The 15,120-nt window shown below is 38.6% G+C and overlaps 1 protein-coding gene across 1 annotated transcript in view; it reads left to right on the top strand.

The window, feature by feature from the left end:
* Window positions 1-14,790, top strand: part of LOC121943162 (neurobeachin-like) — a 256,528-nt gene extending 241,738 nt beyond the window's left edge. The window contains exons 50-57 of the mRNA XM_042486604.1: window positions 1,035-1,227; window positions 2,019-2,090; window positions 2,232-2,387; window positions 3,378-3,548; window positions 6,022-6,123; window positions 6,410-6,606; window positions 7,260-7,411; window positions 14,439-14,790. Of these exons, the coding sequence (XP_042342538.1) occupies window positions 1,035-1,227; window positions 2,019-2,090; window positions 2,232-2,387; window positions 3,378-3,548; window positions 6,022-6,123; window positions 6,410-6,606; window positions 7,260-7,411; window positions 14,439-14,529 (1,134 nt within the window). The 3' untranslated portion in view covers window positions 14,530-14,790. The remainder of the gene's footprint in view (window positions 1-1,034; window positions 1,228-2,018; window positions 2,091-2,231; window positions 2,388-3,377; window positions 3,549-6,021; window positions 6,124-6,409; window positions 6,607-7,259; window positions 7,412-14,438) is intronic.
* Window positions 14,791-15,120: the final 330 nt, after the last annotated feature.

Raw genomic sequence — 15,120 nt, forward strand, 5'->3', positions numbered from 1 at the left:
GCTATCTCTGTTTCTCTCTCCCTTCAAGAAACTTTGTAAGGCAGATCCCTTTGAGACCTTTTAGTTCAATTTTTTACTTTTGCAACCAAAGTGAATGTTCATCCACTTCTGTCAAACGCCTCTAAAATTAGGGATGAGAAGAGAGCAGAAAGTGGTTCAAAACTCAGATTATTGTCAGGATCACTATCTCCTCCATTGCTTTTACTTCTGCTGCACATGGAGTTTAACACAGGGTTGTAAAGGTTAAGCTGAATTTTACAGTGGTGAAATAAGCGTATTTTTAGAAACTCATGCAGGCTCTTTTACCGTTTCTTCTGTATGGAACAAACTCAATCTTTGTGATGCATGTGTGTAACCGGTGGTGGCTAGCGATGTCTGCGTGGTGTTTGGATGATGAGACCCGGATGAGGATATCTTTGGAAACACAAATCACACAAATCCTCTGGTCAATATGCCCTCAAACTTCAGCTCCTCTCCCATGAAGCACATTAGCAAAAAGGGGAGAGGCTAAAGTGAGACACATTATTTATAGGGGGACCCACAAAAATGAACGTAGAAACTGAGTCTTGAATGTTCCACATATTGACACTGGAGGTCTAACAGATTAGAACTATCTATCAAGATTTTGTGTAATTATGATAAAAACAAATTACAAATAAAATTCACTCATTACACATATTACTGCTGTATAATTAACCTTGTTACATGTGTATCATGTATGCATCATCTCATGTGTACAGTCTACTCCATCCCAGTTTCCCATGTCTTACCCTCGTCTGACCAGTCCCTTGTCTGACTGCACTGTCCAGATGGGGCAGTGCATGACCTTTCCTCTGTGTCTGTACCTTGTTTTTCCTCCAACCTTCACACTAATTGCTTCTTTCCATTCTTTTTCTCCCATCTTTTCATTCTTCTTCTTTTCATCTTCATCATTCCCTTCCTCTTCCTGCTCCTCTTTCCTTGTACTCCCTACCCTCCCACCATCACGTCCTTCCATCTTTATACTCCCGTCTTTTCTCTCTTCTACTCAATAGTGTTTCCTTCCACAGAGTCCGCTCATGTTCAAGGACCAGATGCAGCAGGATGTCATCATGGTTTTGAAGTTTCCATCCAATTCGCCGGTGACGCACGTGGCCGCCAACACCCTGCCCCATCTTACCGTACCTGCTGTGGTCACTGTCACCTGCAGCCGCGTATTTGCCGTCAACCGATGGCACAACACCGTCGGTGAGTGTAGCTCCACACACACAAGGCAGGTGATGTGTCAAGTACACACGTATGCCTTCATAAAAAGAAAAAAAAAAGAATGTGCCACACCAGATGTGATACCTACCACAGCAGTCGCCCTGTAAAATCACTTCATCACCGTCACACACAAACCTGCCCAGAACTGTAGCCAGCTGGCTATGTGAGAGGCGAGCACCTCCTAGGTAAGCTGACCATGAGTGTTTCCACATGTTCCTTTTCAGACATGTGTGAACAACATTACCCACAGAGCCCCTCCCTGAGAATCAACCTCACCTCAGGGTCAGAGGGCCAAAGCAATGGTTACTAGGAAATTAGGCCGCAACTGCACCGCATTCTCCCCACACATCCCCATCTGTCACTGTAGAGACACACTGAGCTCAGGACCAAAGAGTCCACACTGTGTGGCTGCTCTAGCTGCTCCCACACTAATGAACACAGCTGCAGCACCCTTGCCATCCTGTCGGAGAGAACAGAAATGTGGTTTGGCTTTTCAGAATAATGATCATAATAAGGTTTCCATATTTTCAGGCATGTTGCTGTTTCAAAACTGGCTCCAGGTACAGATTGCATGGATAAAATGTCTCCATTCAGTTTGACACTTATGGAAAAAAAGCCCAGTGAGACAGATGGAAATCTTTATGATGGACATGATGGAGGTGTGTGTGTGTGTGTGTGTGTGTGTGTGTGTGTGTGTAAGAATGTACATGTGCAGAGGTGAGAAATAGCCGCCTCAATGATTAATCTCTTTATGTATCCCTGCCTGAATCCAGGTCTCCGAGGAGCACCTGGCTACTCTCTGGAGCAGGCCCATCACCTGCCTATAGAGATGGATTCTCTGGTTGGTGAGTATGCTTCCTTGTTTTGAATAGAAAATACAGCATCAAACAATGAAAAAAGATATTTATTGTGGCTGTAAGGGCTTTAATTAATAACTTTAACACCTCAAGTATTGACATTTTTTTCTTTTTTTTTTTACCTCACAGCCAACAATACTGGAAGCAACAAGCGTCAGATCACAGACCTAGTGGACCAGAGCATCCAAATCACCTCACACTGTTTCGTGGTGACAGCTGACAACCGCTACATACTGGTGTGTGGCTTCTGGGACAAGAGCTTTCGTGTGTACTCCTCCGAGACAGGTAGGTTACAGTGTAAACTCTATTTCCTATAGAGATGTGCGCTGAAGTGTGGAGGACTGAGTGCTATGATGGGAATAATACAGTATTGTCGCTGTTCTCTCCTCACAAGCTGTGTAGAAAAATGGATGACTATACTGTAGGACATTGAAACTAACTGCTAAGTTGAAAAAAAGTTATTTCTGCTCATTTCCCCACCATGGATAATGATACAGTGGGAACAAGATGATAATATTGTCAGCAAACCTCTTTAATTATATTAGTGACTGTCCCTGCAGCTTTAACTAATTAGTACAAAACTTGGGAGTTAAGGCAGGGCCAAGGGGTTTAGTTAAATCTGCAGGGTCACAAGAGGATCGAAAGCTTAAGAAAAAAAAGAAAAAAGTTTGTATTTATTTTTCTTCAACTTTCTTTTCTCTTATGAAATACTGTATGCTTTCACCTCTTCTGGCCTCTAAATGTCCTTTGAATACTACAAACCATAAAGAAAAATTATTCTTGTGGGTTGAACTGCTAAACTCTGTCCACATTAAAACCACAATCTGTGTTGCGTGGTCACAAGCAGACATTGTTTCATTTTAAGAGGTTGTAAGCCAAACAGACTGCAAACCACTGATTTAACCAGAAATGTTTTCCACTATTTCATACAATACTCCCTTAAAGAGTTACTCTGCAGGATTTTAATTCCTCTCAATTGTCACTTATGATTTGCAAGAAGTGTATGGTGGTGTATTTGTCAGCAGAGTCCCTCTGTCTGTATTTCCTTATTTTCTTCAAATTTTGAGGTATAAGCAGCTCGCATCCCAAGAGAGCACTACTAAAACTGCACACACACTGCTGTAAAAACACAAATATACCCATACATAGTATACCTTTAACTTAAGTCAGCAGGGCTTTGAGAGCACAGCCTGCAGTAGTTTTACCATGTTGCATTTCAGAAACTTCTAGCAATTTTGCCAACACTGAAAACATGTTTGTACATCTGTTCTTTAGGAAAGCTGACCCAGATAGTTTTTGGCCACTGGGACGTGGTGACATGTCTGGCCAGATCAGAGTCTTACATTGGAGGGGACTGCTACATTGTTTCTGGGTCCAGGGATGCAACACTTCTGCTGTGGTATTGGAGTGGACGGCACCATATTATCGGCGATAACCCCAATAACAGTGAGTAAGAGTATTCAGTAGCATCCCCCTCTGGATATAGTTACGGTAATCTTTTTTTAGTATTTCACCTATGAAGTTCACTCTTTTGTTGATAAGTAAAAGCCTGCACGAGTTCATTACTAGTATTTTCAAAAAGTTAGAGAGGAAGCAGAAGCCTTTGATCAACACTGGAAGAAAAGCCCTTCTACCCTAGAAATCAAATAATATGGAGAGACAGGGAGAGGATAATTTATCTGCACTGTAGCTGTGATATATTAGTGTGATTTATTGCATTGAGCTGTGCTGCTTTCAAGTGGAGGATTCCAGATGTCTTGGCATTCAAAATGGTAGACCCTAGTGTGTGATTTCTGCTGCTCACTTCATTTAGTTGCTTAGTCTCACTGATTGTCTGTGTTCAAAACAATCCATCAGGGTAGGGGAAACAGACATTACAGCACTGTACTAGTGTAGAGCACCATATATGGTGTGGAATTGAAAAAATGAAGATAAGGCAGAGATTGCTTTTTTAATTTTATTTCTGGATGACAATACAATGACTGTGTGTGTGTGTGTGTATGTGTGTGTGTGTGTGTGTGCCAGAAGATCTTGTGTTTCTAATTGTCACAGATTCTAGGAGCTCCGTATTAGTTGCGAGTGTTCTCTAATTAACTTCACTGAGGCTGCGACAGTTAATTAAGAATTTCAGCTTGGTTGCCTCCAATTAGCAAGGGGCAATAGCACTTGTGTTACTGCAGCAGGAAAACAGTATTCCCCTGATATTCACTCTACTAGTGCTTACAATGCATCCTCAACAGACAAAAGGGAAGGAAGCGACATAGCTCATCTCGAGAAACAAAAGGCAGGATGTGTTTCCACTCAATCAAATCACTTCCAGTCTCTTAGCAATAGCTCATCAATATATCACGACGTCAGAAAACCTGTGGAGTCAGAAGATAACAGTCTAGCTTGGATGTAGAGCACTAAAGGTATGGAAACTTGAAGTTAGTTCCCACACCTTAAGTCCAAGGAAAATGACTGAGAATCAACTAAAAACTTTACACACTGTATGTTTGACTCAGCATTATACAAATCTCTATAGCCAGCTAATATCAGTCAAGGATCCACAGGGATAAACCACTGCCACTCTTTATATCTTCACACTTAAAGCCCTCAAATGAATGTCATATACCACACAGAGCACCAAAGTCCTCTTTATTCTCATTTGCTTATTCATGGAACGATGTTTTCCATGAGTCTCATTCTGGAGATTTCATGCCTATTATATTTTCAATAATGCTGGTCGAGGGTTGTGTGACTATGTAGCAGCAGCCCTCTGGATCACTGCTTCCTCATCCTGCAGATGTAGAGTGCCAAAGAAATTGATTTCACCCATGCCCCAAAAGGCTGCATGTGTCTTAAATGTGTAATAATTAAAATAACTTCCAGCTCAATCATGGCCCTGCCTCTCAGACTCGGCCCATCACACCGTTGCAAAGGGATATTTGCAACGGGTAATTGTGGCGGCTGACTTCGGCACGTCCCAAGGGCTAGGAGAGGGTGGGGGGTATGCAGTGCAGGCTGATTGAATCTTTTGTCGGGTAGGTGAGCTGCACAAGGTCCCTTTTTCCCCTGGAGGCTTTTTCTGACACTTGTCCTATTCAGCTTCCCTCAGCAGTGGGTGCTGGGACTGACAGCGCTGCTCAGGTCCTGGTCTCTGAGGGACTGTGCGGCATCGATCACAGTCCAGCTCACTGACTGGACTGCCACAGCTGCAGAGGCGATATGCCGAGCTAGAGGAGAAGATGATGGGGGAGGAGGAGGGCGGTCTGACATGTCCACATCATCTATCAGGACTTTACTGTCATCTAGGTGGATGGAGAAACTTTTACTGACTTGGCTGAACTTGGAGTCATGTGTGGACACGAGTAGCCACATTCTGTTTATTTAATGGTAGTGATTACATCATTTTAGTGATGGATTCAATAGCTTAAACTCTATTCAAATAGTAAAACAGCAGCATTTCGGGTTATCTCATGATGAGGGTTTATTCAGTATTGGTGATCAGTGCATTTCAGAAGGAGATGAGAGGTCGGCTCCGGGTGCCTCGAAACTCCCCTCACTAACCTCTCCCCTGGCCATCATCAATCATGTGACACGCAGGATAAAATCAAGTGGCTTGGCTGCCATCAGTGGACATCCCTGCATTTACATGACAATTCAAAGGGACCTCCCTGTGAGCAGATGTGTGTCTGCTTGTGTTTATGTGATTTTATTGCCTGATGAAGGTGTGGTGGTTATATGGACCATTACACAGAAATCCCAATTAAAAAATGCAGCATATTGACTGGTAAATGATGACCTATTCAGGTATTCAGATTGTTTAGGTGAAGGTGAAGGTTTTTTTAGGCGAAGGTTTCACCTTAACCAGACGACAGATTTATTCAATTAAACCAAGTAATGTGTTTCATGAAATTGTATATGTGTCATTTTTTAGGTGACTACCCAGCACCACGAGCCGTTTTGACTGGTCATGACCAGGAAGTTGTGTGTGTGTCAGTGTGCGCTGAGCTGGGCCTGGTCATCAGCGGAGCCAAAGGTCAGTGTACTTTTCTGTCTCCCTTTAATGTCATTGTCATCAGAGAGAACAGAGAAAGTGAGGGCGACTTGTGCTTTGATGTGGCACATTGTCGTTCATACTGTAGGTTACCAGTCTAAAAACAACCCACACAGATATAGCAAGTTTTCATTTCAGTGAACACGTATGTATGTGTGTCCAGCTGAACATGAAAATACAACCATGAAAAGAAATTTCTCTGTGCACGCTGTAGAAATGTAGAAATGATGTTATCTCACACTTGTCTGTGCATTTTTCGGTTCGGCAGAGGGTCCATGTCTTGTCCACACCATCACAGGGGACCTGCTGCGGGCTCTGGAGGGGCCAGATCACTATCAGTGCCCACGGCTCATCTCAGTGTCCAGTGAGGGCCACTGCATCATCTACTACGAGAGAGGCCGCTTCTGCAACTTCAGCATTAATGGAAAATTGCTGGCACAGATGGAGGTCAATGATTCCACCAGGGTGAGCTCACTTTTCGACACCAGTATAATCCACTAGAGGATGTTGATGCATCTTTGTTCATCTGCAGTCTTAGATACTTAAACAGCTGAAATAGTGGGCAGCTACAAATCTTTAATTACATTCAAAAACACTGCACATCCAGTGATTTCTTGTTTTCATTTAGGGTAAAATGACAATACATTTACTGATGGTGGCCAGAAAGTAGCTCAAAAGGTCAGCAAGAGATTCAGTGAACAGAGTAATGTGACTGACACATTTTTTCTGTTTGTGGATTAAATACTTGGATCATAGAATACATGGCCTGGATCATAGTATACAATCCAAAACACATTTTTGGGGGAGAAATTTAAGTTGCCCCGTCAGGTTTTTAAATTTTAGTATTATAAATGCAGTTACACAATTGTTAAAATATTAATATACATGTGCAGTTTAAACAATACATTTTAAATTGATACAAAAGCTAGAGTGCACTATGCTACTGTAAGCCATTCTTATCTTGTAGCTTTGTGGTCATCAGTGTTGGCGTTCATTTTGTACACATAACCGGCTGTCATTCAGTGCCATCTTTTACATGCAACAGCAATTTTTCCAAAAAGGGACAGTAAAGTTACGTTGGAAGTGATATGAGGAATTTCTGTCTGTCCCTACTATAGGCTATTCTCCTGAGCAGTGATGGCCACAACCTGGTCACAGGTGGGGATAATGGTGTGGTGGAGGTTTGGCAGGCCTGCGACTTCAAAAAGCTCTACGTCTACCCTGGCTGTGATGCTGGCATCCGAGCCATGGATCTATCACATGATCAAAGGTCAGAGAAGATTTTTGTTTGCTAGCAAATTTGAGGCCACAGAGAAGAAATGACTTGTATAGAAAGCTATCTTGATGAATTGTCTCCCACTGTATATACTATACTATTATTTTGGAAAGCATGCTATACTATGACTTTTTGTACTATTTTAGATGACATAGTCTGCTATTACTTCTCCATCCTTCTTTAGAGGACAAAATATACTCTGAAATTTTTATACTAATCTGAACAACACACTATACTGGGACCCATTAATGCTATTTTGAACAAATGTGTTCTTTTAAACAACATGCTGTATTTTTTTACAACTTGCTATATTGTGACTTTTTGATGCCATTTTGAACAATATGCTATTGTATGACATCTTGATGCTATTTTGAATGGCATGCTACAGTATGACTTTCTGATACTGTTTTAGAAGACACGCTATATCGTGGTGTTTTTATAGTATTTTGGACGGAATGCTATACTAGGACACTTCAGTGCCATTTTGGCATTCTGCTATAGTATGGCTTTTTGGCGACATTTTGGACGACGTGCTATAGAATGACATTTTGGCAAGATTTTTGACGACATCCTATAATTTGTATGATGTTTTGGCCAGATTTTTGAAGACATGCCATAGTATGATTTTTGGCCAGATTCTGGACCACATGCTATAATGTGACTTTTTATGCTTTTTTGGACAACATGCTATGGTATGATTTCTTCAGGATATTTTGAACAACATGCTATAACATGATTTTTCCAGGGTATTTTAAATGTATGCTTTAATATTACTTTTTGAGGGTATTTTCAAATGACATGTTTTAGAATAACATTTTGGTGCAATCTTGGACAACATGCTATCATCACAGGTGTGTAGTGTGACTTGACAGTTCAAAATTTTACAAAAACTGACAAAATTTACTGGGGAGTTGTGATGACCCAAAACAACATGCAGACAATGGGAATGATTTACAAAAATTGTCCAGTGTTCCCAGCAAAGAGCAGTTCTTACAGCCTCATAGCTTTAGCACACAGATGAGGGCTGCATTCACCCCTCTACTTTGCAACAAAACATGTTCCTCTCCTCCTTTTGGGCCTGATTTTGGACAACATGCTATAGTATCACTTTTTGGCGGCATTTTTGGATGACATGCTATTGTATGATGTTTCTGCTCTTTGGACATGTCATATTTAAACATTTTTGGACATAGTACACTATGACGTGACTTGACATGCTATACTATGTGGTTTTCAGCTGTTTTTTGGACATGTCATACTTTGACCTTTTTATACATACTATACCATGACGTTTTCGGTCATCTTTTAGACATGCTATATTGTGATGTTTTTGGACGTTTTTTTAAAATTCTATACTATGACATGACTTGACATGCTGTACTATGTAGTTTTTAACTGTTATTTGAACATTTTTCGACATACTTTACTATGACATTTTTGGTCTTTTTTTTTTCATTTTTTTTCATGATGTTTTTGGCCATTTTTTCAACATTCTTTACTTTGACGTATCTCGACATGCTTTAATTTGAGGTTTTCAGCTGTTTTTTGGACATGTCATATTTTCACATTTATCATATTTTTTCATATAGTTATTTGTCATACTATAGTATGGAGTTTTCAGTCGTTTTTTTGACACGCTACATTATAATGTTTTAGGCCATTTTCTCGACATTCTATACTATGACATGTCTCTACATGCTATACAATATGGTTTTCAGCTGTTTCCTGGACATATCATGTTTGAAATTTTTTTCCATACTATAGCATGGCATTTTCGGTCGTTTTTTTGAATTGCTATATTATGATTTTTTGGGTGTTTTTTTTTAACATTCTGCACTTTAACCTTTACTGACGTGCTATTTTATGTGGTTTTCAGCTGTATTTTGAACGTTATATTTTAACATTCATACTATAGTATGACGTTTTTTCGGTTGTTTTTTTCGACATGCTACATTATGATGTTTTTTTTTTTTTTCAAAATTCTATGCTATGGCATGTCTCAGCACTCTATTTTATGCGGTTTTCAGCATAAAATGTTGTGTTTTGACATTTTTCGCCATAGTATAGAGTGGCAATTTCAGTCGTTATTTCAACATACTATATTATAGTGCTGTAGGCCATTTTTGCGACATTCTATGCCATGGCATGGCTCAGCATGCCATTTTTTGCAGTTTTTTTTAGCTATTTTCATTTCTGACATAACTTGCGATGACGTGTCTCAACACACTATTTTATAAGTTTTTCATCTGATTTTGGGATATGTCATATTTTGACATTTTTCGCCATACTATATTTTCGGTTGTTTTTGCAACAGGCGAAATTATGGTGTTTTTGGCCATTTTTGCAACATACTACATACTATATTATAGTGTTGTAGGCCGTTTTTGCAACATCCCATGCTATGGAATTTCTTGGCATTTCAGCTGCTTTTGGGACATGTCATTTTTTGTCATTTTTCGCTATACTATAGTATGGCATTTTTTGTCGTTTTTTCGACAGGCTATATTATGGTGTTTTGGGCTGTTTCTGTAACATTCTATGCTATGGCTTCTCTTGGCATGCTATTTTATACAGGTTTGAGCTGTTCTCAGCTATTTTTGGGACATGTCAACTTTCGGTCATCTTTTTAACATGCTATATCATGGATTTTTTGACCGTTTATACATCATACTAGCCGATGGTGTGTCTTGGCACACTATTTTATGCTCTTTTCACCTGTTTTTGGGACATGTGATATTTTAACATTCTGAGCCATACCTTTCGGTCATTTATTCAACATGCATCATTATAGTGGGGTTTTTTTTCAGTTTTTGCAACATTCTATGCAATGGCGTATGTTGGCACGCTGTTTTATGCTGTTTTGAGTTGTTTTCAGCTGTTTTTGAGACATGTCATATTTTGACATTTTTGCCATACTATAGCCTTGCCTTTTTTGCCATTTTTTTCAACATGCATTATTATAGTGTTTTTCTCCGTTTTTGCAATATTTTATGCTATGGCATGTCTTGGCATGCTGTTTTATGTTAATTTGAGGTGTTTTGAGCTGTTTTGGGGACATATCATATTTGGAATTTCTAGCCATATTATAGCCTTGCTTTTTCATTAATTTTTCGACATGCATTATTATGGTCTGTCAGTTTTTGCAGAATTCTTTGCTATGGCGTGTCTCTCCGTGCTTTTTTATGCTGCTTCAGTGTGTTTTCAGCTATTTTAGGGACGTGTCATATTTTGACATTTTTAGCCATACTATAGCCTTCCCTTTTCGGTCATTTTTCAACATGCATTATTGTAGTGGTTTTTTTTTCAGTTTTTTGCAACATTCTGTGCTATGATATGTCTTGACATGCTATTTTATGCTGTTTTGAGGTGTTTTTAGCTGTTTTTGGAAATGTCATATTTTGACATTTTTTGCAATACTATAACCTTCCCTTTTCGGCCATTTTTTCAACATTCATTATTATGGTGTTTTTGATTGTTTGTTGCAACATTCTGTGCTAGGCGTGTCTTAGCACGTCATTTTATGCTGTTTCAAGGTGTTTTCAGCTGCTTTTGGGACATGTCATATTTTGACATTTTTGCCATACTATATAACCTTGCCTTTTTTGCCATTTTTTCAATGCGCATTATTCCCTTGTTTTTGGCTGTTTTTGCAACATTCTATGCTATGGCATGTCTAAGCATGGTATTTTATGCTGTTTTGAGGTGATTTCAACTGTTTTTAGAACATGTCATATTTTGACATTTTTTGCCATACTATAGCCTTGCCTTTTCGGTCATTTTTTCAACATGCATTATTCCCTTGTTTTTGGCTGTTTTTGCAACATTCTGTGCTGTGGCATTTCTCAGCACGCTATTTAATGCTGTTTGGGGGTGTTTTCAGCTGTTTTTCGGACATGTCATATTTTGACATTTTTTGCCATACTATAGCCTTGCCTTTTCGATCATTTTTTCAACATGCATTATTTCATTGTTTTTGGTGTTTTTTTGCAACCTTCTATGCTATGGCGTGTCTTAGTACACTATTTTATGCTGTTTTAAGGTGTTTTGAGGTGTTTTTGGGACATGTCATATTTTGACATTTTTTGCCATACTATATAGCCTTGCCTTTTCGGTCATTTTTTCAACATGCATTGTTAAATTGTTTTTGGCATTTTTTTCAACATTCTGTGCTATGGCATGTCTCGGCAGGCTATTTTATGCTGTTTTGAGGTGATTTCAACTGTTTTTGGGACATGTCATATTTTCACATTTTTTGCCATACTATAGCCTTGCTGTTTCGGTCATTTTTTCAACATGCATTATAATGGTGTTTTTGTCCGTTTTTGCAGCATTTGTTGCTATGGTGCATGTTGGCACGTTATTTTATGCTGTTTTGAGGTGTTTTCAGCTGTTTTTGGGACATGTCATATTTTCACATTTTTTGCCATGCATTTTCAGTCATTTTTCAACATTTATAATTATGGTGTTTTTGTTCGTTTTTACAACATTCTATGCTATGGTATGTCTCAGCACGCTATTTTATGCTGTTTTGATGTGTTTTCAGCTGTTTCTGGGACATGTCATATTTTGACATTTTTAGCCTTACCTTGCTTTTTCACCCATTTTTTCAACATGCATTATTATGGTGTTTTTGTTTTTTTTATTTTTGTTTTTTGCAACATTCTGTGCTCGGCGTGTCTTAGCACGTCATTTTATGGTATTTTGAGGTGTTTTCAGCTGTTTTTTGGGACATGTCACATTTTGACCTTTTTGCCATTTTTTCAATGTGCATTATTTCATTGTTTTTGGCTGTTTTTTCAACATTCTGTGCTATGGCATGTCTCAGCAGGCTATTTTATGCTGTTTTGAGGTATTTTCAGCTGTTTCTGGGACATGTCATATTTTGACATTTTTTGCCATACTATAGCCTTGAGTTTGTGGTCATTTTTTCAACATGCATTATTATGTTGTTTAAAGTATGACTTTTTAATGGTAATTTGGATGAAATGCTATAGTATGAACTTTTGATGTCATTTTTGATGATATGGTATACTAAGACTATTTCACGCTATTTTGAACATGTGATAGCATGATTTTTTTAATGATATTTTGAATTACATGCTATACTTTGACTTAAATGCTATTTTGGATGACATAGATGACTTTTTTATGCTTATTAGGATGATATGCTACCCTTTGACGTGCAAATAACAAATCATAAAGGTCATAGGATATTGTGCCACAAAAAAAAGTTTAAAAAAAGTAATTCTATTGTATGTATGATATTCAAAACATCACAAAAAAGTTGTAGTACTATATATAATGTAAAAATTCCATAACAAACATGATAGTATAGTCTGCCATTAAAAAAAAAAATCACAAAAACATCCCGGTATAGCAGGCTATAAAAAAGTGTCACAAGAACTGTCATAGTATAGCATGCCATAAAAAAAATCAAAGACCATAGCATATTTTCATGCCATGAAAAATATACTATAATATGTCATTTAAAAAAAAAATCATAAAATGGGCCAGAGTGTTGTATGCAATAGAAATTTAAAAAAGGGGCACCTGGTGGGTCAGTGGATAGAGCGGCGCCCCATGTGCAGAGGCTGTATCCTCACCACGGAGGCCGCAGTTTTGATTCAGGCCTCAGCCCTTTCCTGCATGTCGCCCCCTCTCACGCTCAAACTGTCCTGTCAATTCAAAGCAATAAAAGACCCCCAAAAATATCTTTGGAAAAATAAAGTAAAAAAAAATGTCATATAAAACCATTAAAAACACACACACAAAGGTCACAGTATATTGTGCTATGAAAACAGTAAAAAATACTTTGTAGTATTGTATGTCACAAAATGTTTTTTTAAAAAAATGTAGTATGCCATTAAAAAACATCCTAAAAAAAGTTCATGGTATAGCATGACATAAAAATCATACTAAAAGTAATAGTATGGCATGCAATAAAAAAGACATAAAAAGTACTAGCATAGTGCTGTGCATAGTGCTGTATGGCCAGTGTATATATGCCATTGTGCATTTTAGTTAGTGTTATATTTCCATCATCCTTTTCCTTTAAAATAGAACCTACAGTTGCCATAGAGACAAAAAATTCAGGGCTATCTTCTGTGAATGCACTCATTTTGGATAACCAGACAACCGTGAGCACACATGCATTCTGCACTAGTCTATTGTCAGGTCTACAGTATGTTTTTCAATAATGTTTGCATTAAGCAAGATTTGTTGGAAGTCATATTATGGGTGCCTAGATGGCGGTGCAAAGGCGACAGTGTTCGTTCTGGGGCTATACGCCTGACGTCATCATGTGACCCTGACAGTCAAATGAGGTTAGAGAGTGTGAACATTCAAACTGCACTCATGACTAACTGCACAACATGTTGAAGTAAGCAGAGGGTGTTCAGATTATAGTTTTAGTGTCAACTAAAGCCTCTAAATAACATCCAGCGCTAACAAATACTGAAATAAAGCACTACATGCTATATCCAACATTTCTGTCAACAACACTGAACAAATCACTTCGATTAAATATAGAGAAATATAGAACTCCTTGATTCAGTTACAGTCTCTTTCCTTAGTGTGTTGACATTAGGTAACACAAGTGAGCAAGCCCCACAACTCCTTTTACAGAAGGCTATTCTGCTTCAGCTCTGTTCATTGTGCTTCAGCATTTAAGCCCTTGGGGTGTAGCAGTATAAGACGACCCTGTAAAATCAGCTGCTTTTCCTACATACCAGCCAGCCATGGACACAAGAGCAAAGGGGTTGCAGAATGATACTAGGACTCAGTGGGCTACTTCAGTTGTCAGAGGACATCTCCATTAATGTTGTATCCTTCCATGTGTTATCACACCTAGAAAATGTGGTACATTATCAATAAATTATTTTAGTTATTATTTGATATTTAAAAAGTATCAAAAAATTGAGATTAAAATTGTAGTGTTAATTTACATTTTCTATTTTTCCACATTTTCTTACATTTATAATCTGATTTCATGTTACTTTTTTATGGTTTTGTCTCTCTACAGGACTTTGATAACAGGCATGGCCTCTGGCAGTATTGTGGCATTTAACATAGATTTTAACCGGTGGCACTACGAGCATCAAAACAGGTACTGAGGAGAGACACACCCATGCAGCAGGATGCAAGTGAGAAGGGTTAAGAGAAACACCAAATTACCAGTGACCAGGCTGTGCTGCAGAAGATCCACAGTGGGCAGGAGAACACTGTAGTGACACTAATAAAGAACAAGGTTTGCTTACATGTCCATCTGACCTCTAAGGCGAACTTGTTGCTGTGTGTCCGTTGCTGAACAATGGATGCATTTTCTGTTGGTTTTCATGTCTTACCCGACCTGCAGCTGATGCATTTCCCCAACTGAGTCAAGCAGGTCTGTTCTGGGCAAGGAGAGACTGAGATCAACTTAACACATCTATACAGTTAATAAAACATAAAGTTGACTTTTATGTTCCTGTTTCAAACTGTGAAAATGCAAAACAAGATGAATCCTGTTAGGAACATTTATACAACATTTGTATGGCAGATACATATCTCACTTGGAACATTTTTCTAGAAAAAGTTGAGCTGTACTGTAAATATGGACAATGTAAAGTGTTCCTTCCCTGTAAAGGCTGATGATCTAAATACTGTTAGACTAGCTACCGTGTTACCAACATTTCCATCATGCGAGCCATGTATAAATGTTCAAA

This window comes from Plectropomus leopardus, chromosome 5 (assembly GCF_008729295.1).
Source record: "Plectropomus leopardus isolate mb chromosome 5, YSFRI_Pleo_2.0, whole genome shotgun sequence".
Taxonomy (NCBI): Eukaryota; Metazoa; Chordata; class Actinopteri; order Perciformes; family Serranidae; genus Plectropomus; species Plectropomus leopardus.